A 24,835-nucleotide genomic window follows, 5' to 3' on the forward strand; every position below is an offset into this window, starting at 1 on the left:
TGGGGCTTGAGGCGGGTAGACAAGAGGTCAGGTCTACCTATGATGTTTTTGAGACCGCAGCCCACCTAGCAGCCGGTGGCGTCGGCGCCAGACAGTTAGCTTGGCTTCGGGCCTCTGGTCTCCGACCAGATATTCAGGACAGGCTTGCGGACCTCCCCTGTTCAGGCGAGAACCTGTTTGGAGATAAGGTGAAGGAGGTCATGGCGCAGCTGAAAGATCAACATGATACTCAACAACTCTCTGCCAGCCCCTCTGAAGGCCCCTCTGCCGCAAGGATCTCCTCCAGGCCAGGCTCTCGCAAGCCCTTCTTCCAGACGAGGAAGTACTTTCCTCCAGCTGCCTATGCCCGCCTATCTTTGTCCAGCCCCAGAGATCGTGGCTGGCAGCAACAAGTTCTGAGGGCACAACCAGCCCCCCAACAGGCCCTGGCTGCCGGCTTTTGACTGGCGGCGAGGGGGCACGAGCCAAACACCGGTTCCCCTGGCGGTCAATCCCCCAGTTGGTGGCAGGCTCCTTTGCTTTTCCCGCCTTTGGGAAGCAATCACTTTGGACCATTGGGTCCTCTCCATTGTCCGCCAGGGCTACAGCCTGAACTTCAGGCTCCCAGGGACCGCTCCCCCATTTCTATCATGGGGCACGCCCGCCCATCAGGTTGTCCTTCAATCGGAACTTTCCACCCTTCTAGCAGCAGATGTGGTTGAACTGGTCCCCCGCACGCAGTGGGGCCACGGCTTCTACTCGAGATGCTTCCTAATTCCGAAGAGGAATAGCAGCTTGCATCCCATCCTCGGCCTCAGGGTGTTAAACCTATTTCTTGTAAGAGAAAAATTCAAAATGGTCTCTCTGGGCACGCTGATCCCACTCCTCCGAAGAGGAGATTGGCTCTGCTCCCTCGACTTAAAAGGAGGCTTACACCTATATTGCAATTGTCCCCCAACCACAGGAAGTACCTCTGCTTTCTGGTGGGGACGGCACATTTTCAGTACAAACTGCTGCCCTTTGGGCTGGCTTTAGCCCCATGCGTCCTCACGAAATGCTTGGCTGTGGTGGCTGCCTACCTCAGGCATCGTTCGGTCCATGTCTTTCCGTAACTGGATGATTGGCTGATCTGGAGCGACTCCCACTCTGGGGCCCTGAATGCACTGGCCTTGACTGTTCAGACCTTACAGACACTGGGATTTGTTATCAACTTCTCCAAGTCACACCTCAATCCGTCTCCACGGCAGGACTTTATCGGCCCCAGGTTGGATACAGTACAAGCAAAGGCTTTTCTGCCCAAGGATCGAGTGATTGCATTTTCCTCGCTGGCCACCCTCGTTCGCAACAGAAAGAGGATGCCGGCCTTCTTCTGCTCCGCCTATTGGGCCATATGGTGGCCTCGGTCCATGTGACCCCCTTGGTCCACCTCCACATGAGGGACCCTCAGTGGGCCTTGCGGTCCCTGTGGTGGCAGGCATCCCAGGATCTGAAGGCGCCGGTGACGGTCATGGACCCTCTTCGCCTCTCCCTGACCTGTTGGGAGGCCCTGCCCAATCTGGAAACTGGGCTCCCATTTCAGCCTGCACCGCCCCCAATGACGCTCACCACTGATGCCTCACCTCAGGGGTGGGGGGCCCACACTGACGGCCTACATACCCAGGGCCTTTGGACTGCGGCTAAGGCCCGCTGCCAGATAAACTTCCTGGAGCTACGGGTGATCCGGTATGCCTTGTGGGCCTTCCAGGCCAGGCTGTCCTCCAAGGTCATCCTCATCAGAATGGACAACCAGGTGGCGATGTGGTACATCAACAAGCAGGGTGGCACGGTTTCCTTCCCCCTCTATCAGGAAGCAATACATATCTGGGATTTGGCCTTTCCAGGGGGATGTATCTACAGGTCACCTGAAAACGCTGGTGGACCACCTCAGCTGGTCCTTTCAGCTGCACGAATGGTCCCTAAACTCGGTGGTGACAGCCAACTTATTCCATTGCTGGGGCACGCCAGATATGGACCTGTTCACTTCTCCCCACAATCACAAGGTGAGCATGTTCTGCTCCCTGATTACGGGGCTGGACCATCTGGCCTTCGACGTGTTCTCCCTTCACTGGGGACAAGGTCTCATGTATTCATGTACGCGTATCCCCTGTCCAGCTCCTCTCGAGGACTCTGACAAAGCTGAAGAGGACAGGGGGACCATGATCCTGGTAGCATCCTCCTGGCCAAGGCGCAGGTATGGTTTTCTCTACTCCAGGATCTGTCCATGAACGCACCGATTCTGTGGAGACTGCTCCTGACCTCTTATGGCAGAACCAGGGCACCTTGTGCCACTTGAACCTCTGGGTCCTGACCCTGGCCCTCATGGCGTGGATTTTGAGCGCATGATCCTCCAGCCCTTATATTCCCAGATGGTGTCTTGATTTTGAATCCCAGAAACCTTCCACCCGGAAATCTTATAGCTCAAAGTGGAAGCATTTCTCCACCTGGTGCGGCGGCCATGGACTGGACCCTTTCTTCTGTCTGCTCCCCTGCCTGCTGGATTACCTTTGGCACCTGTCCAAGTCTGGCCTCCAAACCAGCTCGGTCCGAGTACGCCTCAGCATCTACCACCAGGGTGTCGCTGGAGTGCCTATTTCAGTCCAGCCACTGGACTGGTTCATATGAAGCCTCTGTTTCGCCCGCCAGCAACCCCATGGGATCTCAACGTTGTCCTGGTGAGGCTCATGTGGCATCCGTTCGAATCTCTCAAATCCTGTAACCTGAAGTTCCTCACATGGAAAGTTATGTTCCTAGTGGCGAACACTTCTGCTCGCAGGGTCAGTGAGATCCGGGCTCTGGTCACGTACGCTCCCTACACAAAATTCTTCCATGATCGTGTGGTGCTGCACATGCATCCAAACTTTCTGCAGAAAGTGGTGACCGCTTTCCACATCAATCAGTCATTCATCCTTCCCACGGCCTCATTCTCACCCGAGGGAACGTGCTGTCTACACCCTGGTCTGCAAGCGGGCACTCGCGTTCTATTTGGATCGTATAGCGATAAGCAGTCCACCCAGCTCTTTGTGTCTTTTGACACCAATAGACTGGGAGCAGCAGTGGGGAAGCAGTCCCTATCCAACTGGCTAGAGGAATGCATTGCCTTCTGCTACAAACAGGCAGGCCTCCAGCTGGCTGGCAGGGTGAAGGCGCACTCTGTGCGGGCTATGGCGGCATCAGTGGCCCATCTGTGTGCGGTCCCTGTCGCCACAATTTGCAGGGCCGCGAACTGGAGTTCTCTCCACACTTTCACGGCTCACTACTGCTTCGACAGGGATAGTTGCTAGGACAGCGCATTTGGCCAGTCTGTCCTGTGCAATCTATTCCTGTCCTGAATCAAACTGTCTTTCATTGTGCTTTCTATGGGACCAGACTTGCCCCTGTTCCCCACAGCGCTGCAGTTGTGTTGTGCCCATTGGCACCTTGTTCGGCTACTGTGGGACTGTCTGGTTGAATGGGGCAATCTGGAGCTCTGTAATCACCTACATGTGAGGACTACCATCCTGCTTGCCTAGGAGAAAGCACAGTTGCTTACCTGTAACAGGTGTTCTCCTAGGACAGCCGGATGTTATTCCTCAGGAATCCCGCCCGCCTCCCCACGATGTTGGGTTCACCTTCGGTTTGTTATGTTATTTTTTCTTGCTCGTATTTTGCTATATTACGAGAATGAAGGGGAACCTCACGTGGATATGCGTGCCGGGCTCCATCAGATGATGTCACCCACATGTGAGGACTAACATCCTGCTGTCCTAGGAGAACGCCTGTTACAGGTAAGCAACTGCACTTTCTGATAGTATATTGGCTTTGTAGTGCTGCTGTTCTTAAACGCCCTGCTATTGTACTTCCTCCTTAGAAACCTGTCTCTGATGTTGTGGAATGGACAATCTGCAGGTGTATTATTTTACCCTATCCATTTCTCTCAGATCCGGAAGAACTTCAGTAGCCGTCTGGCAGATTTGGAGCAGCTCCCGGAATTGCTTAAGATAACAGAATCAAAACTCCAGGAGTGTCAAAACCGGCTGGTGGATTATGAAATGAAAAATAAAGAGCTGACCTCAATGATTGCTGACCTCCGGGTCCGGGTAAGGACTTGGCGCAATGGTGGATCAGCAATCAAGACGGAGTCGCTGGGAAGGCAGAGCCACTGACCACAGGAAACACCATCCTCCCCTGTTTTGCTATTTGGGATATGCATTAAACGTTGCCTTTGAGAACTAAGCCCTGTGTGCCAGTTTCCCTTATTCCACTTTTCTTTGGAACATTTTGGCATTGTTACTAGACAGCCTTTCACTTTGTTGTTTTTCGGTCCTCAGGTGATTGTCAGAAGATCACTGACCTTGCTTTGTAGGGATTCTTGTTTTCCTCTTGCCACATTCTTCTATAAGACTTTTGCTGAGGACTTTCAAATCAAATTGACCTGTTGAAATGCTTACCATAGATGGTGCCACACTTTTCCACAGCATAATCTTCTTTTCTTTGTGTTTTTTAGATGGAGCAACAAGGGGATAAGATGGAAATAACAAGGGACAGATACCAATCTGCTGCAGAAGAGAACAAGCATCTGCTTGTGAAATTGGAAGAGCTGGAGAGGTGAGAATAGTCTCTCTGAGCTCTGATTCAGTTCTATACTGCCCTGTACAATGCAGGGATGATGAGTAAACTTTATAGAACATGGCTACGCCTTAGATTTTGCTCATCCCTTACGCAATCTATTTCTGGTGTTACCCTGCGGGTCTCTGGAGAAAAGGCACCAGGTGTTTCTCGCACTTCGCCGGTTGTTGGAACTCGGGGCGGTCGTTCCGGTTCCTCTGAACGAACTTCGAACCGGCAGGTATTCGATTTATTTTCTGGTTCCGAAGAAGGAAGGGTCCTTCTGTCCGATTTTAGATCTGAAGAAGGTCAACAGAGCTCTGAGTGCCCCGTTTTCGTATGGAGACGCTACGTTCTGTAATCGCCTCCGTTAGAGCAGGGGAGTTTTTAGTGTCCCTCGATTTGACGGAAGCGTACCTACTCATTGCAATTCGGAAGGACCATCAGTGGTATCTCTGGTTTCTGGTCCTCGGCAAGCATTACCAGATTCAGGAACTTCCCTTCGGGCTGGCGACCGCTCCGCACACATTTACCAAGGTGATGGTGGTCGTGGCGGCGGCTCTCCGTTGCCAGGGGATCCTGGTCCATCCCTACTTGGATGACTGGCTCATTCGAGTGGTCAAAGGAACTATGCGAGGCGGCGGTCACCAGGGTGGTGCAGACACTTCGCGCTCTGGGTTTGATCATCAATGCGGACAAGAGCCAGTTGTCCCCTGCCCAGGTCCTGGATTTTTTGGGAGTGAGATTCAATACTCGGATTTGGAAAGACTTCCTGATGCAGGATCAGATAGCCAAAGTCATGTCGCAAGTTCGGCGTCTCTTGTCCCTGCCAGTTCCCAGGGCATGGGACTATTTACAGGTTCTTGGTTCTATGGCGTCTATTCTGGAGTTGGTCCCGTGAGCTTTCGCTCATATGAGGTCGTTGTAAAGGGCTTTGCTCTCATGTTGGGACCCCAAGTCAGAAGCTTTTCAAGTTCCCGTACCCCTCCAGGAACGAGCCAGGTCCAGCCTAGCTTGGTGGCTGACCCCCGAACACTTGTCCCGGGGGATGGATCTGGAGGTCCCTCAGTGGACTATTGTGAAGACAGATGCTAGTCTTTCCGGCTGGGGGGCAATTTGCCAATCTCAGGCAGCCCAAGGCCAATGGACGCAGCAGGAAGCGCAATGGTCCATCAATTGTCTCGAGACCAGGGCAGTCCGCTTGGCCCTGCAGAAGTTCTTGCCTCTGGTTCATCGTCGGTCAGTGAGAGTGCTATCCGACAACACAACAACAGTAGCATATATCAACCGGCAGGGAGGCACAAAGAGCCACCCCGTAGCGGCGGAGGCGGTCGAGCTCATGGTTTGAGCAGAAACTCATCTGCTCAGGATAGCGGCTTCACACATTGCCAGGGTAGACAACGTACAGGCGGATTTTCTGAGCCATCAGAGATTGGATCTCGGAGAATGGGAGCTGTCCAGCGAGGCATTCGCGTTTATATCTCATCGTGGGGGATTCCCCGTTTGGATCTACTAGCGACTCTAGGGAATGCCAAAGCGCCGTGCTTCTTCAGTCGCAGAAGATAGCATGGAGCAGAAAAGGTGGACGTTCTTGTCCTCCTATGGCCTTGCAACATTCTGCTCTGCGCATTCTCTCCTTGGCCTCTGGTAGGCAAGGTCTTGAGAAGGATAGAAGCCCATCTGGGAGCGGTGGTGCTGGAGGCTCCGGAATGGCCACGAAGGCCGTGGTCCGCAGATCTCCTCAACCTTGCAGTGGACGGGCCGCTTCGTCTGGGTCATCTTCCGAATCTCCTGCAGCAGGGTCCAGTATTTTTTGACTAGGTGGATTGCTTTTGTCTAGCGGCTTGGCTTATGAGAAGCGGCAGTTGAGAAAGAAGGGGTATCCGGATTCGGTGATTTTCACTCTTTTACGGGCTCGCAAAACTTCTACCACTCTTACGAATGTCCGAGTCTGGAAGGTTTTTGACTCTTGGTGTAGTAGGTCGAATGTTTCCCCTAGGCAGGCCTCGATAGTCCACATTCTAGCCTTCTTGCAAGAGGGTTTGACAAAAGGGCTAGCTTTCAGTTCTCTCCGGGTTCAAGTGGCGGCGTTAGGATGTTTATGTGGAAAGGTGGACAGTGCATCCATAGCGGCTGATCTGGATGTGGTTTGTTTCCTTCGGGGTGCTAAGCATTTGCATCCACCACGTTGAGCTGTTTGCCCTATCTGGAGTTTGAATTTGGTCCTTAGGACGTTGTGTGAACCTCCTTTTGAACCGCTCAGGTGCGTCACTCTGAAGGACCTTACGCTCAAAACAGTGTTTTTGGTAGCTATCTGCTCAGCTCAGAGAATTTCGGAAATTCAGGCCCTATCTTGTCGCGAACCTTTTCTTAGGTTTTCCGATTTTGGCGTTTCTCTTAGAACCGTGCCGTCCTTTCTGCCTAAAGTTGTATCGGCTTTTCACGTGAACCAGTCCGTTAAGTTGCCCAGTGGTTGAAGGATGCTATTGCTTCAGCATACATATGTCACAGGCGAGCAGTTCCAGAGGGTCTTAAGGCTCATTTCCTCCATTCTCAGGCGGCGTCCTGGGCAGAAAGTCAGTTGATTTCCCCTCAGGAGATCTGTAGGGCAGCAACCTGGAAATCTTTGCATACCTTTGCTCAGCATTACTATTTGGATGTTCGGGCTCCCAACTCGGAGAGTTTTGGCAGCAGTGTGCTTCGAGTGGGGCTTTCTAGGTCCCACCCCATGTAAGGCGGCTTGGGTACATCCCAGCAGTCTGGGCTGATCCGGGTACGTACAGGGAAAGGAAAATTGGTTCTTATCTGCTAATTTTCGTTCCTGTAGTATCACGGATCAGCCCAGACACCTGCCCAGTTTTTTTATTCCGCTCGACAGATTATCGTTTTTTTTCCTGTCATACTATAGCAGGATGAAGATTTCACATTTTGTACATAGTTGAGTCTCTTAAATGTGGTTTAACCATTTAAATTTTTGGATTCCTGTTACGACTTTAATTCTGCTTTGATATTGTTTATACTGAAGGGGCTGAAGGTGGTGCATCCTACTTACAGGGGTGTCCTTCAAGTTTTTCTCTGTCTCCATCTGTTGGAAGGGAGGCATAACCCAGCAGTCTTGGCTGATCCATGGTACTACAGGATCGAAAATTAGCAAGTAAGAATCAATTTTCCTGTTCTTCTCCTCCATTGTTCCTTAGGGCAGAAGCTTCCCCGAGAGAGAGAGAGATTGGAAAAAGCAAGTTTGGGCCTATGGGCTCCGATTATAGATCCATCCTCTTTCTCCTGGATGGAATGTTTCCAGGGCCTGCAGACCTTTCTGCAGGAGTGCCCAGCAAAGGTGAAGCAACCTACTATATAGGGATTGTGTGCTTGGGCCTCCCATTTGTCAGTCATGGCAGTCAAATGCCACAGGGTGGCTGACCCTGGTAATGTTCAAGGGGGATGTGGATCACGAGTCATCGGAGGATTCCGATTGGGAATTGGCTTTCTTACCTAAGCCACTTCGGACTTCTCTCAGATTTTGTCTTCTTTCACAGACATGTCTTGCTGAGTCTATTGGCTCAGACCCTGAACATGCTTAGTGTGGCCTGGTAGGGTTGCGAGAAACAGAGGGGGTACATAGAGGGAGGGAATGGATCACATCAGTAGTCCAGCTGATAGCTGCAGTTGTCTGGGAAATTGCTACATAGGCTGAACCTTCCTCCCTCATGTCTCACTCTGGACCCATGCCTTGTCCTTTAGCAACCTGAAATTTACCTGATGTTAAACAAAAACATATAGTGTACTGCAGTGATCCCTTTCCCCTCTCTGCCCATGCCTGTACCCCTTTCCTAGCCCTTTCTCTACCCAGCATCCCCAGCCTTGAACCCTGTCTTCTCCCTCTGCCTATTATCTCACTGCTTCCCTCAGGTCTATTGCTGGTCTGCCCAGTACCCTGGGCAAAGTAGGTAATATGCTGGGGGGGGGGGGATGTGGAAGGAGAGGCAAGCTGTGCCTCCTTGGATGACATGACTGGCCAGCTGAGACAGCAGCCACACAGGGCCTAAGGAATGCTTGTTCCACTACAATGCTGGCATGCACTGGTGGCCAGCCCCGTGATGAAGTGTGCTGGTGCCTCCTGTGCCTGGCACCCTGGGCAGTTTCTTGCCTCTTCAGATAGCCTGATTCTCCCCTCTTTCTCCCTTTCCCTGCCCAGCATGCTTCTGACCTTCTGAGATCATGTGTGAAAGAGAGAGGAGGGAGCATGTATGAGTGAGTGTGTTTGTATGTGAAAGAATGAATTTTGTATCTGTGGCTCTTTGGGCCAAGGTGAGATTGGCTCTACCTGCAGGGAGGATCCCTGCAGTTTTTCACTGTCAGCAGGTGAATCTAGGCGAGGCAAAGACCAGTCAGGACCTTCACCTATACCAGCCCACGTTCCCCTTGGGTTGAGCCTTTGGGTGCCGGGGCTGGCAGGACTTATCTGGGGGTTTCTGCTGATGAGAGAAGGGAAGGTCCAAAGCCAGCTGGGGTTGTAGTCAGGTGACAGGTGTATCTAAAGTCCAGGTATGGGTCAGAGACAGGCGGCGGTCAGGCCTATGCAAAGTCCAGACAGGGGTCAGAGGCAGGTGACGGTCAGGTGTATCTGAAGTTCAGGCAGAGGTCAAACTGGGTATCTGTCCGAAGGAGAGGAAGAGGGACGGATAGGGCTGAGGCAGGCAAGAAAGACCTGGGACAGGCAGGAAACGGAGGATGGAACAGACGAATGAAGATTGAAGACAAACTGGATGAAGACTGGAATGCTGGGAAGCCTCACGCCTAAAATGGAGTAGCTGGACCTGTTGCTGAGGTGAATTGCTTCTGGGGAGCTACCCTTATATAGAGCAGTGCTGATGATGTCAAATCTAGGGGCCGTGGGGACTTTCCCATATGGTCCCTTTAAATGTTAGCAAGTGGTGTGCATGCACACCTAAGGGGAGGCACGACATGGGTTGTTGGCGGCATCCTACTAGTGACATCTCACACACTGAGGAGCGGCGTCCTTCTGCTTGGCTGGCTGGCAACATTTCATCGCGTTGAGAGGCAGTGAGGCCGGCCCAGCTGGGGGAGGTGAGTGGGGTGGTTTGGGGGGGGGGGGGGCAGCCTGCAGGCTGTCAAATGCAACAGAATGTGTATGTATATGAGATAGGGACATAGGAAAAGGTTTGTGCCACCTACCACCACCACCACCCCCTAATAATCAACGAGATAGGAAATGGGGAGCGTCTGAGTGGCAAGGAGCTCTCTTCATTTCCCTGAGAGGCTGGAAGAGAAATTGTTGCCTCTATGCAGCCTATCAATTCATTATTGCTCTTTAAATCATACACAAATACAGTGATTAGGCAGTTTTCTAGCAGGATCTAAAATTTATGCAAATGAGGGGCACCATGTCTCTTCTCCTCCTCTCTCCACCTTCCCCCATACCTCAAGTATCCAGTCCTAGTCTGTGGAAATGTTGGCAACCCTACTCAGTGTGCACTCTCAGAAAGTGTAGCTCGGCGACATCATGGTTTTGCAGCGAATGTGCAAAGGAGAACTTGAGAGGTAATGAATTCAGAATGGTAGTAGGATTGGCAGCCCGGATGTCTGACAGAGGGAGTGTTACCACCAGGGGCGGATTGACCTATCGGGGGATCGGGCTTCCCCCATTGGGCCGGTCACTCCTGTCACGTGATTTTTTTTTTTGTATTATAAAATTTCCAACCAAAGTATTAGGGGGCGCCGCGAGCAGTGGTATCCCGAGGGGAGCCAATGCCCCCGGGTGCAAGGAGGCTCATGCGGCCGCTGAGCAGCAACATGTATATAGCAGGCAGATCGGCAGGGCCGTGGTGAGGCTGACGTCACCACGGCCCGAAGAAAAAGATTGCGTTTAAACGCACTGATGCTCCTCCTCCTTCCTGCCTGTGCGGCCCCGGAAGTAAACATTGCCAGAGCCGCGTGGGCAGGAAGGAGGAGGGGCATCAGCGCATGCAGAAGAGGAGCAACGCTTATGGGCCGCCACGAATCATCGCAGCGGCCCAAGAAGAGGAAGAGGCCCGGTAGCAGGACCACCACGGCCCGAGAAGAGGAAGAGGCCCGGTAGCAGGGCCGCTGTGGCCCGAGAAGATCAGGGCCGCTGCAGAGCCCATCCTGCGGCGACCCGCGAAGAGGAGGCCCAGAGGTGAGAGAGGCTGAGGGTCTGTAGAGTGTGTGTGTGCGAGTATGAGATGAGTTGAGAAATTGTGTGTGGATTTGAATGTTTGCAGAGACAGCATGTGAGAGCCTCTGTGTGTGTGAGAGACAGCATGTGAGAATGAGAGTCTGTGTGTGTATATATGAATGATTGTATGAGAGAGAGCATGTGACAGTGAGAGCCTGTGCTTGAGTAAGACAGCATGTGGGAGTGAGAGACTGTGTGTATGAATGATTGTATGAGAGACAGCATGTGACAGTGAGAGCCTGTGTGTATGAATGATTGTATGAGAGAGAGCATGTGACAGTGAGAGTCTGTGTGTATGAATGATTGTATGAGACAGCATGTGACAGTGAGAGCCTATGTGTATGTATGATTGTATGAGAGCAGCATGTGAGAGTGAGAGCCTGTGTGTATGAATGATTGTATGAGAGACAGCATGTGACAGTGAGAGCCTGTGTGAGTGTGTGTGTGAGAAGAGAGAGAAAGCATGTGAGAATGAGAACCTGAGTGTGTGTTTGAGGGAAGAAGATGAAGAGAAAAGAAATAGAAAAAAAGACAATATAAAAGGAATTGGCAAAAAAATAAGAAAGGGAAGGTGGAAAAAAAAAAAGCCTGTGACCAACCGATTAGAAAACTAAGATCAGCCAGCAAAGGTAAAAAAAAAATTACTTTTTAGTGATTGGCACATGTAATCTTTGGGAATGTGCAAGAATAGCACTTTCTCTATGCAGATCTCACAATGTACGAGATCAGCATGGAGAAAGTGGAAGCCCACGGGGCCTGCACAGAGGAGGCAGCAGAATGGGCTTCAGTGTCAGTAGCAGCAATCGGTGCCTCCCCAATAGCCATGCGGCAGCAGTGACAGTGGCAGCAGAGGAATGAGAGAGGTTCCGAGGTTGTTGGCAAAAGAAAGAGAGGGGGGGGGGGGGTCTGCCTTTAGTGTGTGCATGTGTATGAATGGGACTCTGCCTGAGGGGTGTATGTGTGTGAATGCATAGGTGCCTGCCTGGGGGTCTGTGTGTGTGAGAATGAATGTGTGCATGCCTGGGAGATGGGGAGGGAGTGGTGTGAAAATGAATGGGAGCCTGCCTGGGGGTCAGTGTGTGTGTGTGAGTGTGAGAGCATGAGTGTGTATGAGAAAATCCAAGGGAGTAAGAGTTTGTGTGTGTGTGGAGGGAGAGTGTCTTAGAGCCTGAGAGTGTGTCAGTGTCAGTGAGAGTGAGAGGTTATGGTGGGTATGAGAGCATGAATGTGTATGTATGTGACAGTGTATGTGTGAGAGAGAATGGACATGTGAGTATTTGTGAGAGAGAGAGGATAACCTCCTAATCCTCGACAATATCAGGGTGACTGGAAATAAAGAGCTTCCACAGAAGGGGACAGCAGGGGCTTTTTAAAATCCTTATTAGTTTTAATTATTGGGTGTTATTTGATATATGTGCTGTTTTGAAATATTTTATTAGTGTTTTGGGACATTGTAAAAAATGTATATAATTTTAATTAATAGAAATTCTATTTATCAGTAGTTTTAAAATATTCTTTTATTATGGTTTTACTATTATAACTGATGCTTTATGCTTCTTGATTTTATTTGTTTTATGAGGAATGGTGGTTCTATTTTTCTATTGTTAATACATGGAGTCTGGCTTCTTGGAGTTTCCATTTCAGTTTTTGTCATTTGTGCTCCTTCATTTTGTATTCTGTATTTGGTGAGAGTTTGTGTTCTGCATGCAAAGACTGAGATGAAGTATTCTTTTAGCATGTGGTTTCTCTGTAGGGATCTGTAGTAGCTTGGCCTGTTCTGTTTTCCTGATAGGAGGTGTATTGATATTTTAGATTCTGGTGTAATATTTATGGTATTCTTTTTCATAGGTGGGGTTGTTATTCTTTGAGTGTTGGCAAATAGTACTGTGTTGATATGGGAGGACCATACCGAAATATAGGGGTGTGTACATATATATGTAAATTATATATGTAAATTATATTGTATATGTAATTGGTTACCCATGGGCCAGTATGGAGAAAAATCCCCCGGGCCACTATTTTCCCACAATCCGCCCCTGGTTACCACTGGCTCTGCTTTATCAGGGGAAGTCCCAGCAGCCATTTTACAGCCGCAGGGCAGTAAAGGGAATTTCAGGCCCCCCGTCCCTGAGCTCTGAACATGCTGTTTTATCTCGGGGGATCTCCTCTCGGCAGGAGTATGTGTTCGGGAGCAGTGGTGCAGACCCTCTCCTCCTTAGTTGTCACTTCTGTTCCTTTCTCTATTTCTAGGGTGTTTTTCAAGGGTCTACAAGCATATTTTTATGGGGCAAGGGGTTTTGCAGGGATTTGCCTTGACCCCACTGGTGCTCTCAGATTCCTTTCTCTCCCTAGGCAGAAAGGAGACCAGAGAGGAGAATGACAGATGTATAGGGAAAATAAATTGTACCCCTTGGATGATTCTTTAAATGGTTTCAAGGAGCTCCCACAGGACATGATTGCAAAGGATTTAGAGGAGGGAGTGTGTCCACTTGAAGGGAGAACAATAGTTCTATGCTACGGCTGAGCTAGTGACCCTGATTTTCCACTCTTTGCACACCTTGAGTATTGCGGTTGAAGAGGAGGCTGTCACTTTAAAGGAGGATCCGATTATTATCAACCTTAGGAAATCCTCTCCCACTTCACTATGTGGGGATCTGATTGATTTGGAGTGGATGACCCCTGAAGCTAATTTTTAGAGGTGGGCATTCTCCTGCCAAGTTGTATCTTTTGGATCCAGCCCAGAAGGAGAAGTTTTGATTTTCTAGAGTGGACGTATTGGTCTGCTTAGTGACTGAAAGGATTACTATCCCCATAGAGGGTGACACAGCGCTTAAAGATTTCCAGGACAGGAAAATAGAATCTGTACTTAAGCAGACCTTTGAGGCTGTTGGCATGTCAATTCAGATCTCGGCTTGCTGTTGCATAGTGGCAAGGTCTAGCTTTCGTCTTTCACAGAATGTTCAGGAGGAATCCTTAGAGCAGAGCTTTCCAAACTTTTCATGTTGGTGACACACTTTTTAGACAAACATAATTTCGGGACACAGTAATTCAGTCTACTAGTAAACCAGAGGTTAAAGGTTAAACGAACGAAACATATTTCGACAATTTATGTATGTTTCCTTAAATATATACATAAATAAAATGTTTCACGACACAACCTATCTCATGAAAACCTTAAATTTATATTAAAAATATATATTCCAAGATTCATGTTATTGTTATAATTTATGAGAAACAATAATAAAACAAATTGTCTGTCCCCCACACACTCATCTCTCTCCTCCCCCCAGCACATATCTGTACCCCACACACTCATATCTCTCCCCCTCAAGCACATGTCTGTCCCCCACACACTCATTTCTCTCCCCCCAGCACATGTCTGTACCCCACACACTCATATCTCTCCCCCTCAAGCACATGTCTGTCCCCCACACACTCATCTCTCTCCTCCCCCCAGCACATATCTGTACCCCACACACTCATATCTCTCCCCCTCAAGCACATGTCTGTCCCCCACACACTCATTTCTCTCCCCCCAGCACATGTCTGTACCCCACACACTCATATCTCTCCCCCTCAAGCACATGTCTGTCCCCCACACACTCATTTCTCTCCCCCCAGCACATGTCTGTACCCCACACACTCATCTCTCTCCCCCCAGCACATGTCTGGCCCCCACACTCATGTACCTCGTCTTTTTGATTGTTGCCAGTTAAGTGCTTCACTCCCTTCCATGATCACCAGACACTGCTGCTTGCAGTCAGTACTCTTCATGGCCAGGCCTCATCGGCAGCAGCAGCCAATGCAAGGATGGCTGGGCTCGTTCCACCCACCAAGCCCCCCCCCCAAAAAACGCGATTGACAGCAAAAATCACCCAATAATAAGCAACCCATAAACTGAAAAAAAAAAGTGAATCTCTAGAAAAAAAAAAGCCCAAACTCGCATCAGAGTTGACCAGGCTTGCGCACTAACGTGTCCCGACACACAGTTTGGAAAGCTCTGCCTTAGAGGATCCTTTGCAGTTTAAGTCAGGACCAATGTATTTAGCAGATGTCTGCTTTGATATAGTGCACTCTTTGGCTAGGAGAGTGGCATCCATGGTGGCAGCTCAAAGGTTCCTTTGGATGTGGAACTGGTCAGAGGATTCCATCCCTAAGACAAACTTGATGAAACTCCCCTTCAAGGGGAGACTTTTATTTAGAGAGAAGCTGGAGAAAGATGGTTAAGGTCTGGGGAGACTCTAAGGTACCAAGACTCCCGGAGGACAGGCTCATAGTTTCACCTCCTGCAGTAGGAATTGGGATTCCAGAGCATTCAAGCAAGGCAGAACCTCAAATTCTCAGAGGTCTAGGACCTTTTCTCGCTACTAGCCCTTTCATTCCAAAAAGGGAGGTAAGAATGGTGGCATGAGCTCCTCGTTCTGCTAGAGCCACCCAATGAGGACTTGGAGGCTCTTTCTCTGGTTCCAGAGATGGGTATCTGTCTAGCCCAGTTTTCCCTGTACGTACCCGGATCAGTCCAGACCGTGGGTTGAGCCTCCTGTCCAGCAGATGGTGACAGATGGAGACCCTGTAGCCCTTCAGTATTTGTCTCCAGCAGATGGATCAGCTCACCCTGTGGTTCCCTGATCTTGGCTAGTTAGCCTGTTTTCTCCCCGTTTTGGGTAGTTTCTTTCAAAGGATCAAGCAAGTACTGCTCTTTTGTTCAATTTTAATAGAAAAAAAAAGTACTAAGAGGCAATTGACTCTGTGTTTGTTTTTTGGGAGACATTGTCTCCCCGCTCTTGTGGGGCTTAGGGGGGCTTCGCCCCTTGTGTGGACATAGCCTAAGCCCCTGTTCCCGGTGATCCCAGTGGGGGTGATACTGGTGGTCCAGTCACTCACCCCTCTCCCCCCCCCCCCCCCCCCCCCGGCTGCCTTTAGTTGGACAAAGAAACCCCTCTAGTGCAGTTCCCTCAGGGACTCTGCATTCTTCAGCTGCCACTTTTATGATGTAAAAAGTAGAAAGAAGTACTCAGCTCACAAGCCTGTTTGGGGCCAGCAGCCAGGGTGGTAGTGGAAGAGGAGCGTACAGGGTATAGTCTTCTGCCTCCGCTCCTCTCGGCAACACAGTCTCCGCATTTGCAGCAATCAGCTGATTTTTTTTACTGCAGCTCGTGGCTCTTATCGATTATGCTGCGCTCCCACTGCTGCCTGGCTTGTGGCGAGCCCTCAACGCGTGTCTCGCGCAAGGGGCTTTGTTCAGCATGTTTGCCGGGGGATGAAGGGCCCTCTCCGGCAGCGCGTTCACTGTCAGTCCAGGGGCGCTCTTCTCAGCGTGTGGCCAGGCCGTTCCTGGGTCGGCAAACCACGGGAATGGTGGCCATCTTGGGGGTTTCAGCAGCTCCTGATTCGGAGCTTCTCAGCACAGAGGAGCCAGATTTTTTAGGGTCTCCCCCCGATTTGAGTCCTGTGAATCCTCAGGAGGTGATCTTGGACCTCCCACCCACCCCCCCACCCCCCACCCCTCTCCGGCAAGTATAGGCCATGTTTTTCTTCAGAATTTGTGCTTCTCATGCACAAATCCTATCTGGCCAGCTTACAGGAGGAGGAGGGGGATCCTTCCTCTGGTCCGCCGCCAGTCAAACTTCCGTGAATGACCCCCCCCACTCGCTCCTGCACCTCCAGAGGTGCAGGGGGCTGTCCGGGTGCAGGTGGTCCTGGGGGCCCCCCCTCTCCCAGACCCTCCAGCTCCCCTGGGGTCCCCAGATCCCGATCAGAGCTTGGACTTAGGAGAGACGCTCCCTCCTCTAGACGGGGATGATCCAAGGGTTCTCCGTCTTTTTCAGAAGGAGGAGTTGGAGCCCCTCATTCCTTTTGTCCTTCAGGAATTAGGGACCGAGGGGCCCCTATCGGATTCCCTTATGGCCGCGTTGTCTAAGCATATGGACCCGGTCCTGGCAGGGCTTAGGGCTCCGGCTTGTGCTTTTCCCTTTCATCCTATGCACAAGTTGTTACTTCTCCAGGAATGGGAAGCTCCCGAGGCGGGGCTCCGTGTCGGGAGAGCCATGGACAAGCTTTATCTGCTCCCGGAGGACTGTTTGGAAATGCTGAAAACTCCCACCGTGGATTCTTCAGCCTCCGCTGTGACCAAGCACACCACTATTCCGGTGGTGGGTGCTATAGCCTTGAAGGACGTACAGAATCGCAAGCTCGAATTCCACCTTAAGCGTATCTTCGAGGTGCTTGCCTTGGGAGTCAGGGCGACTATCTGCAGCAGTCTCATGCAGCGGGCAGGCCTTTGGTGGGTTCAGCAATTACTCGGCACCCAGGACCTCCCCCCGCGGAGGCGGAGCAGGCTGAAAGGTTGGAAGGTGTTATTGCATATGGGGCAGATGCCCTGTACAACGATCTCCGCGTCCAGGCGAAAGCGATGGCCTCGGCAGTCTCCGCCAGACAGCTCCTCTAGTTACACAATTGGTCGGCAGACCTGTCGTCAAAGACGCAGCTGGGCACTCTGCCTTTCAAAGGTAAGTTGCTTTTTGGCGAGGACCTTGAGCAGCTTATTAATTCCTTGGGTGAGAAAAAGGTTCATAAGCTGCCTGAGGACCACCCAAAACAATCCCAAGCGTTTGTACCTGGCCGGTCTCAATTTCAGGGCCAACGTAGGTATGCGACTAGAGGGCGGGGTGTTTCTGCTAGGGGTTATTCTTCCAGGTCTCAATCTTGGGCTCAGCCCTTTCGAGGTCACCGGCCCTTCCACGAGGGGGCCTCTCAGCGTCCCACCCCGAAGCCCACTTCCCAATGAGATTCGGTCGACCCATTCCTCTGTCCCCAATCTAGGGGGTCGTCTCTCCCTATTTTTCGAGGAATGGGTCAAGATCACATCAGACCAGTGGGTTCTCGAGATCATTCGAGATGGTTACGCTTTAGAATTTTCTCAAGATCTGCCAGACCTTTATGTAGTCTCTCCTTGCGGACATCTGAAGCGGGATGCGGTGTCCCAAACCCTTACCAGGCTCTGGCAACTGGGCGCCATTGTTCCAGTTCCTGTGGACAAGATTGGCGCCAGCCAGTATTCCATCTACTTCGTAGTACCAAAGAAGGAGGATTCCTTCCACCTAATCTTGGACCTCAAAAGGGTCAACCGGGCTCTCAGGGTGCCCCATTTTCGTATGGGGACTCTGAGGGCAGTCATTGCAGCTGTTCATCCCGGCGAATCCCTGGCCTCTCTCGACCTAACGGAGGCGTGCTTACACATCCCGATTCACCCCGAACGCCAGAAGTACCTTCGCTTCCACGTTCTGGGCCAGCATTTTCAGTTCCAAGCGCTCCTCTTCGGTCTCGCCACCGCGCCGCGCACCTTTACCAAGGTCATGGTGGTGGTGGCCGCTGCTCTTCACTGGGAAGGAATCTTGGTTCATCCTTATCTGGACGATAGGCTCGTGAAGGCCAAGTAGTAGATTCTCTGCTGGCAGGCGGTCGACCGGGTTCTTGCTCTTCTAACCTCTCTAGGGTGGATAGTCAACTTCTCGAAAAGTCATCTACAGCCTTCCCAGGGGTTGGAGTTTCTGGTGCGCGCTTCGATACTCAGGTCGGCAAGGTGTTCCTGCCCCATGCTTGGGCATTCAAGCTTCTCAACCAGGTATGCAACCTTATATCGCTCCCGACGGCGTGGGACTATCTCCAGGTCCTGGGGACTATGGCCTCCACCATCGACCTCGTCCCCTGGGCTTTTGCGCATATGCGACCATTACAGAGAGCTTTGCTATCCCGCTGGCAGCCGGTGTCTGAACAGTTTCAAATGGCGCTTCCTCTGTCTGTTTCTACCATCACCGACATACAGTGGTGGCTCTCGCTTCCCCCATCTTCTGAGGGAAATGCCTCTTCGGACTCCACAATAGATCATCATTACTACGGATGCCAGTCTCTCCGGTTGGGGTGCAGTCTGCCAGTCCCTGACCACACAGGGATATTGGTCCCCGGTCCAATTCCGCTGGCACATCAATCGGCTGGAAGCCCGGGCGGTTCGACTGGCCCTACAGGAGTTTCTACCTCTGCTCCGAGGCAAGGCAGTGAGGGTCCTCTCCGACAACTCCACTACGGTAGCTTATATCAACCGACAGGGGGGCATGCGGAGTTGCTTAGTGGCCTTGGAAGCCAGTCGGCTTCTCGCCTGGGCGGAGCGTCACCTGGATTGCCTGGCAGCCTCCCACATTGCGGGCAAGGAGAATGTGCAAGCCGATTTCCTCAGTCGCCAGCGTCTCGATCCGGGAGAGTGGGAACTCTCAGACGAGGCCATGGAATTGATCATCAGCAGGTGGGGTCCCCCGCACCTGGACCTCATGGTGACTCTGAGCAACTCCAAAGCCAACAGGTTCTTCAGCCGTTGGAGGGAGCACTGTTCGGAGAGAGTGGATGCCCTCGCTCTTCCTTGGCCCTCGAATGTTCTCCTATACGTGCTTCCTCCGTGGCCTCTCGTAGGGAAGGTTCTACAAAGAATAGAACTTCACAAGGGGCCGGTCATCCTGGTAGCACCCGAATGGCCCCGTAGACCGTGGTTCGCGGATCTGGTCAACCTGGCGTTGGACGGGCCTCTTCGTCTCGGCCATCTCCCTCGGCTGCTTCGGCAGGATCCCGTATTTTTTGACCAGGCGGATCGCTTCTGTCTAGCGGCCTGGCTTTTGAACGGAGACGGCTGAGGCGTAAGGGCTATAGGGAGGAGGTGATCTCCACTCTTCTCCGGGCGCGAAAGCCATCTACTTCTTTGGCTTATGTTCGTGTTTGGAAAGTTTTTGAGAATGTCTGTTCGGAATTGGGTGTCTCGGCGCGCTCGGTACCAGTCTCCGTGGTTCTTTCCTTTCTTCAGAGCGACCTATCTAAGGGGCTATCCTTCAATTCTTTGCGAGTCCAAGTGTCCGCTCTCGGTTCTCTCCTTGATAGAGTGGAAGGACACTCCTTGGCGTCTCATCCGGACGTGGTTTGGTTCCTGAAGGGTGCCAAACATTTACGACCGCCCGTCCGTCTCATCTGTCCGTCCTGGAATCTCAATTTAGTCCTCCAGGCTCTCTGTGTGGCTCCATTCGAACCTCTCCGACGGGCTACTCTAAAGGATCTTATGCTTAAAGTGGTTTTCTTGGTGTCTATTTGTTCCGCTAGACGGATTTCGGAGATTCAAGCGTTGTCCTGACGGGAGCCCTTTCTGCGGTTTTCGGATGCGGGAGTTTCTCTCAAGACTGTCCCTTCCTTTTTACCGAAGGTCGTTTCCTCCTTCCATGTTAATCAGTCAGTAGAGCTTCCTGCATTCTCCCCGGCGGAGGTCGCTCTGGGAGTGATCTGCGCCGGCTTGATATGAATTGCGTGTTAATTCGCTACCTCCAGGTCACCAATGAGTTTCAACTTTCTGATCATCTTTTTGGAGTGGTCCAAAGAAGGGGCAAACAGGCTTCCAAGACTACTATTGCGCGGTGGTTGAAGGAAACCATTTCCTCGGCATACCTTTGCCAGGGCTGGACGGTTCCTGAGGGCTTGAAGGCTCACTCTTTGCGTTCTCAGGCTACTTCGTGAGCGGAGAGCCTTTCAGTCTCTCCGCAAGAAATCTGCAGGGCCGCTACGTGGTCTTCCCTGCATACCTTTGCTTGGCATTACCGCCTAGATGTGCACACCCCGGTTTTTGGTTCTTTTGGGCGGCAGGTGCTTCAAGCGGGACTATCTCAGTCCACCCGGTTTAGGGAAGCTTGGGTACATCCCATGGTCTGGACTGATCCGGGTACGTACAAGGAAAGGAAAATTAGTTCTTACCTGTTAATTTTCGTTCCTGTAGTACCATGGATCAGTCCAGATGCCCTTCCCTGGTTCTTTTCTTTCTGACATCCGTTCGAAGCTTTTCTTCCAGGTCTATGGATGAATGTCACCTATTATTATCTTACGGACACCGGAAGCATCTGTGTTGATGACCAAGGATATGCAAGAGCGTTATTCTACAGAGTCCATTCCTTGTTGTTAATTGTTTCGATTGTTACTCTTTTGAGTATTGTTTGCTTGCTTGATCTCTTTTCTGGGTTGTTTTGGTTTTTTCTGCTTTGACAATGGTTATACTGAAGGATTACAGGGTAGGCTCTGTCCTGATATAGGATACCCTTTTCAGTTTTAGTCTGTCTCCATCTGCTGGACAGGAGACTCAACCCACGGTCTGGACTGATCCATGGTACTACAGGAACGGAAATTAACAGGTAAGAACTAATTTTCCTTTATTGGAAGTGGGCCCAAATTACATCCAATTAGTGTATCTTGGACATAGTCAGAGATGGCTATGCCCTGGAATTCTCTCGTCCGGTTTCTGACGCTTTTATGGTTTCCGCTGTTGTTCTGACACGAAAAGGAAAACAAGAGAAACAACCTTAAAGAGGCTTCTGTACATAAGGGCTGTGATCCCAGTACCTTGGGCTCAGAAAAGACTCAGCTGCTACTCCCCTTATTTTGTGATACCATAGAAGGAAGGTTCCTTCAATCCCATTTTCAGTCTAAAGAAGGTCAATGAGTTCTTGAAGTTTATGGTGGTCCAGAGAGGACAGTTCTTGACATTTTCATTTTGTGGTGCTTGGCCAGCATTTTCAGTTCCAGGCCATGCCCTTTGGGTTGGCAGTGGCTCCAATGTGATAGTAGTAGTAGTAGCAGCAATGCACAAGGAAGGAATTATAGTCCATCCTTTTTGGGATGATTGGTTGGTAAAAGCAAAGTTGCACCAGGAGGGTGTAGCGGGCACCCAGAGGGTGGTTCACTTTTTGCAGGAGTTGGGATGGATAGTCAATTTTCCTAAGAACAACCTTCAGCTGGTTCAGATACTGGATTATCTAGGAGCGCATTTTGACACAAAGCTGGGTCTGGTTTGTCTGATGGAACAAAGGATCCAGAAATTGTCATCAGGCTCTGTAATTTTTATCTGCCAGAAGTCCAATAGTCTGGTGGTATCTTCAACTGTTCGGTTCGATGGCGACTGATTTGGATCTCATTCCATGGGCGTGAGCTTACATGCACCCTCTATAGAGGTCTCTTTTGTCATGGTAGGATTTGCAAAGAGAACTTGCAATGATTGTTAGATTGTAGTTGCTTGCACAGAGGAGATGATATGGATACTCCTACCTGGGTAGGAGTAACATTGGATGCCAGCCTGATAGACTGGGGAGCACACTATCTGGGTCAGTTTGTGCAGGGACAATGAATGCTCAAAGAATCAATGTGGTCCATCAATCAGTTGGAGGCCAAGATGATTAGGCTGGTTCTTCTAAAAGTGATTGAGCAGTCAGGATAATGTCCAACAATGCCATAGCTGTAGCATCATGAATAATCAAGGAGGGACAAGAAGCCCTTGGTAGCGCACATAACAGAGATACACACTGTGCAAGTGGATTACCTCAGACATAATGTCATCAACTCTGGAGAGTGGCCTCTGTCCCAATTAGCCTTGAATCAGATTATTGACAGGTGGGGTCTGCTGTGTCTGGATCTTATGACGACAGGTAACAATGCAAAGAAACAGAGGTTCTTCAGTGAAAGAGAGATCCTCTTTCGTCTGGGATAGATGCCTTAGTTCAGATTTGGCTCATGACAGGCAGAATTCTGCAGAGGATTTTAGGACATCCAGGTCTGGTAGTATTGGTGGCACTGGATTGTCCTTGTTGCTCTTGGTATGCTGATCTCATGCATTTCCATGACAGGCCACTGAAACTTCTGTCCTACAAGGCCTTATAATTCTCTATGACAAATTGGAATGATTTAGTTTTATGGCTTGGCTTTGAAAACTCATGTTTATTGCAGAGAGGTTGTTTCCAAGCAGTAATGGCTACTCTTCTGAAGGCCAGGACGTTTTCCACTGTTGGCATTTTTTCCGAGTTTGGAGAGTTTTTGAAGATTGGTGCTCTGAGCATCAGTGCAAGCCAAGGAAGGCTTTGGTTCCGCTGATTCTGTATTTCTTGCAAGAAGTACTTTCTAAAGATTTGGCTCTCAGTACTCTAAAGGTGCAAGTTGTGGCCCTGGCATACTATAGAGAACATTTCTAGGGTAGGCTCTTGCTGCCTTATCCAGATGTGTGTTGATTTTTGAGGGATGTTAAGCATGTTAGATCTCCAATAAGGGTCCCGGTGCCATCATGGGATTTAAATTTTTTGTATTTTTCCTGGTGGGATCTTAATTTTCACTGCTCAAAACTGTTTCTCTGAAATAGGATGCTAGGCTTGATGGACCCTTGGTCATAAGAACATAAGAAGTTGCTATTATGTCAGACCAAGGGTCCATCAAGCCCAGCATCCTGTTTCAACAGTGGCCAATCCAGGTTAAAAAGTACCTGGCAAGTACACAAAACATCTGACCCAATATGGCATGTCTTATGTTCTTATAAATGTAAAACGGTTATTTACTCTTTCAGGGGATATGATAGAGGTCTTTAAGATCATGAGAGGTCTTGAACGAGTAGATGTGACTCGGTTATTTACACTTTCGAATAATAGAAGGACTAGGGGGCATTCCCTAGTCACACATTTAAGACTAATCGGAGAAAATTCTTTTTCACTCAACGCACAATAAAGCTCTGGAATTTGTTGCCAGAGAAGGTAGTTAGTGCAGTTAGTGTAGCTGGGTTCAAAAAAGGTTTGGATAAGTTCTTGGAGGAGAAGTCCATTAATGGCTATTAATCAATTATACTTAGGGAATAGCCACTGCTATTAATTGCATCAGTAGCATGGGTTCTTCTTAGTGTTTGGGTAATTGCCAGGTTCTTGTGGCCTGGTTTTTGGCCTCTGTTGGAAACAGGATGCTGGGCTTGATGGACCCTTGGTCTGTCCCAGCATGGCAATTTCTTATGTTCTTATGTTCTTAGGCAGTAAAAGGTCTAGGGGACACTCCATGAAGCTGGTAAGGAACTCATTTAAATCAAATCGGAGAAAATTCATTTTTTACTCTACGCATAATTAAAGTCTGGAATTCATTGCCAGAGGATGCGAATACGGCAGTTGGTATAACTGGGTTTAAAAAAGGTTTGGATAAGTTCCTAGAGGAGAAGTCCATAAACTGCTATTAATCAATAAGGAATAGTAGCTTGGGATCTATTTAATGTTTGGGTACTTGCCAGGAGACTTGAATTGGCCACTGTTGGAAACAGGATGCTGGGCTTGATGGACCTTTGGTCTGACCCAGAATGGTATGTTCTTATGTTCTTATGAAATAGCGTATCCTGAAGATGGTATTCATGGTCGCTATTTGTTCTGCTCAGAGGAATTTAGAGTTACAAGCTCTGACATGCAGAAAGCACTTTCTTTTGATTACAGCTGCATACCGTTCCACCCTTTCTTCCCAAAGTTGTTTCAGAATTCCATATCAATCAGGCAGTTTCCTTGCCTTTGTGTAGAAGGGGTGAACATATAGAGAGGATAGTGAAATTCTTTGTCTCTTGGATGCAGAGTCATTTCAATCACTAACTCTTTTAGAAAATCAGATCATCTTTGCTCTCTGTGGTGGAGGCCGCAAGAGTGAAGTGGCCACTAAGGCTACGATAGTTTGCTTGGTTAAGGAAGTGATTACTGCGGTATACATGAATTTTGGTGTTTCCTTGTCTAAACAGATTCAAACTCATTCAACTGGAGCTCAGACTGTCTCTTGAGTGGCATTGCATTTGTTATCTCCTTTGAAGATTTGAAAGGCAGTGACTTAGTTTTTGTTGCACAACTTTCCTAAGCATTACCACGTCGATGTTAGGTGTAGGGAGGATACCACTTTCACATCTTGCAAGGGGCTAGGGCAGCATCCTGCCCTATTCGGAAGTAGCTTGGGTACATTCAGTTTGTTTGAACTGGTCTGACTGGATGAAGAGGAAGGTGAAATTAATTCTTACCTGATAATTTCCTTTCTTTGAATAGTCACACCAATCCAGGCCCTACCTTGTGCTGTCATATTGTTCACTTTATCAGTCTGTAAGAGTGAGGAGGTCAAAGAGACGGAAGAGTTTGAATTATAGACTACTTTGATAAGTGATGGTAAGTTATT

The 24,835-nt window shown here is 49.9% G+C and overlaps 1 protein-coding gene across 1 annotated transcript in view; it reads left to right on the forward strand.

Annotated features, from left to right (window-relative positions):
- ODF2 (outer dense fiber of sperm tails 2) overlaps positions 1-24,835 on the forward strand; it is a 385,587-nt gene that overhangs the window by 338,527 nt on the left and 22,225 nt on the right. Inside the window, exons 17-18 of the mRNA XM_029613214.1 lie at positions 3,936-4,094; positions 4,502-4,602. Coding sequence (XP_029469074.1) covers positions 3,936-4,094; positions 4,502-4,602 — 260 coding nt within the window. The remainder of the gene's footprint in view (positions 1-3,935; positions 4,095-4,501; positions 4,603-24,835) is intronic.

The sequence above is a fragment of the Rhinatrema bivittatum genome, chromosome 8, assembly GCF_901001135.1.
Source record: "Rhinatrema bivittatum chromosome 8, aRhiBiv1.1, whole genome shotgun sequence".
Classification (NCBI taxonomy): Eukaryota; Metazoa; Chordata; class Amphibia; order Gymnophiona; family Rhinatrematidae; genus Rhinatrema; species Rhinatrema bivittatum.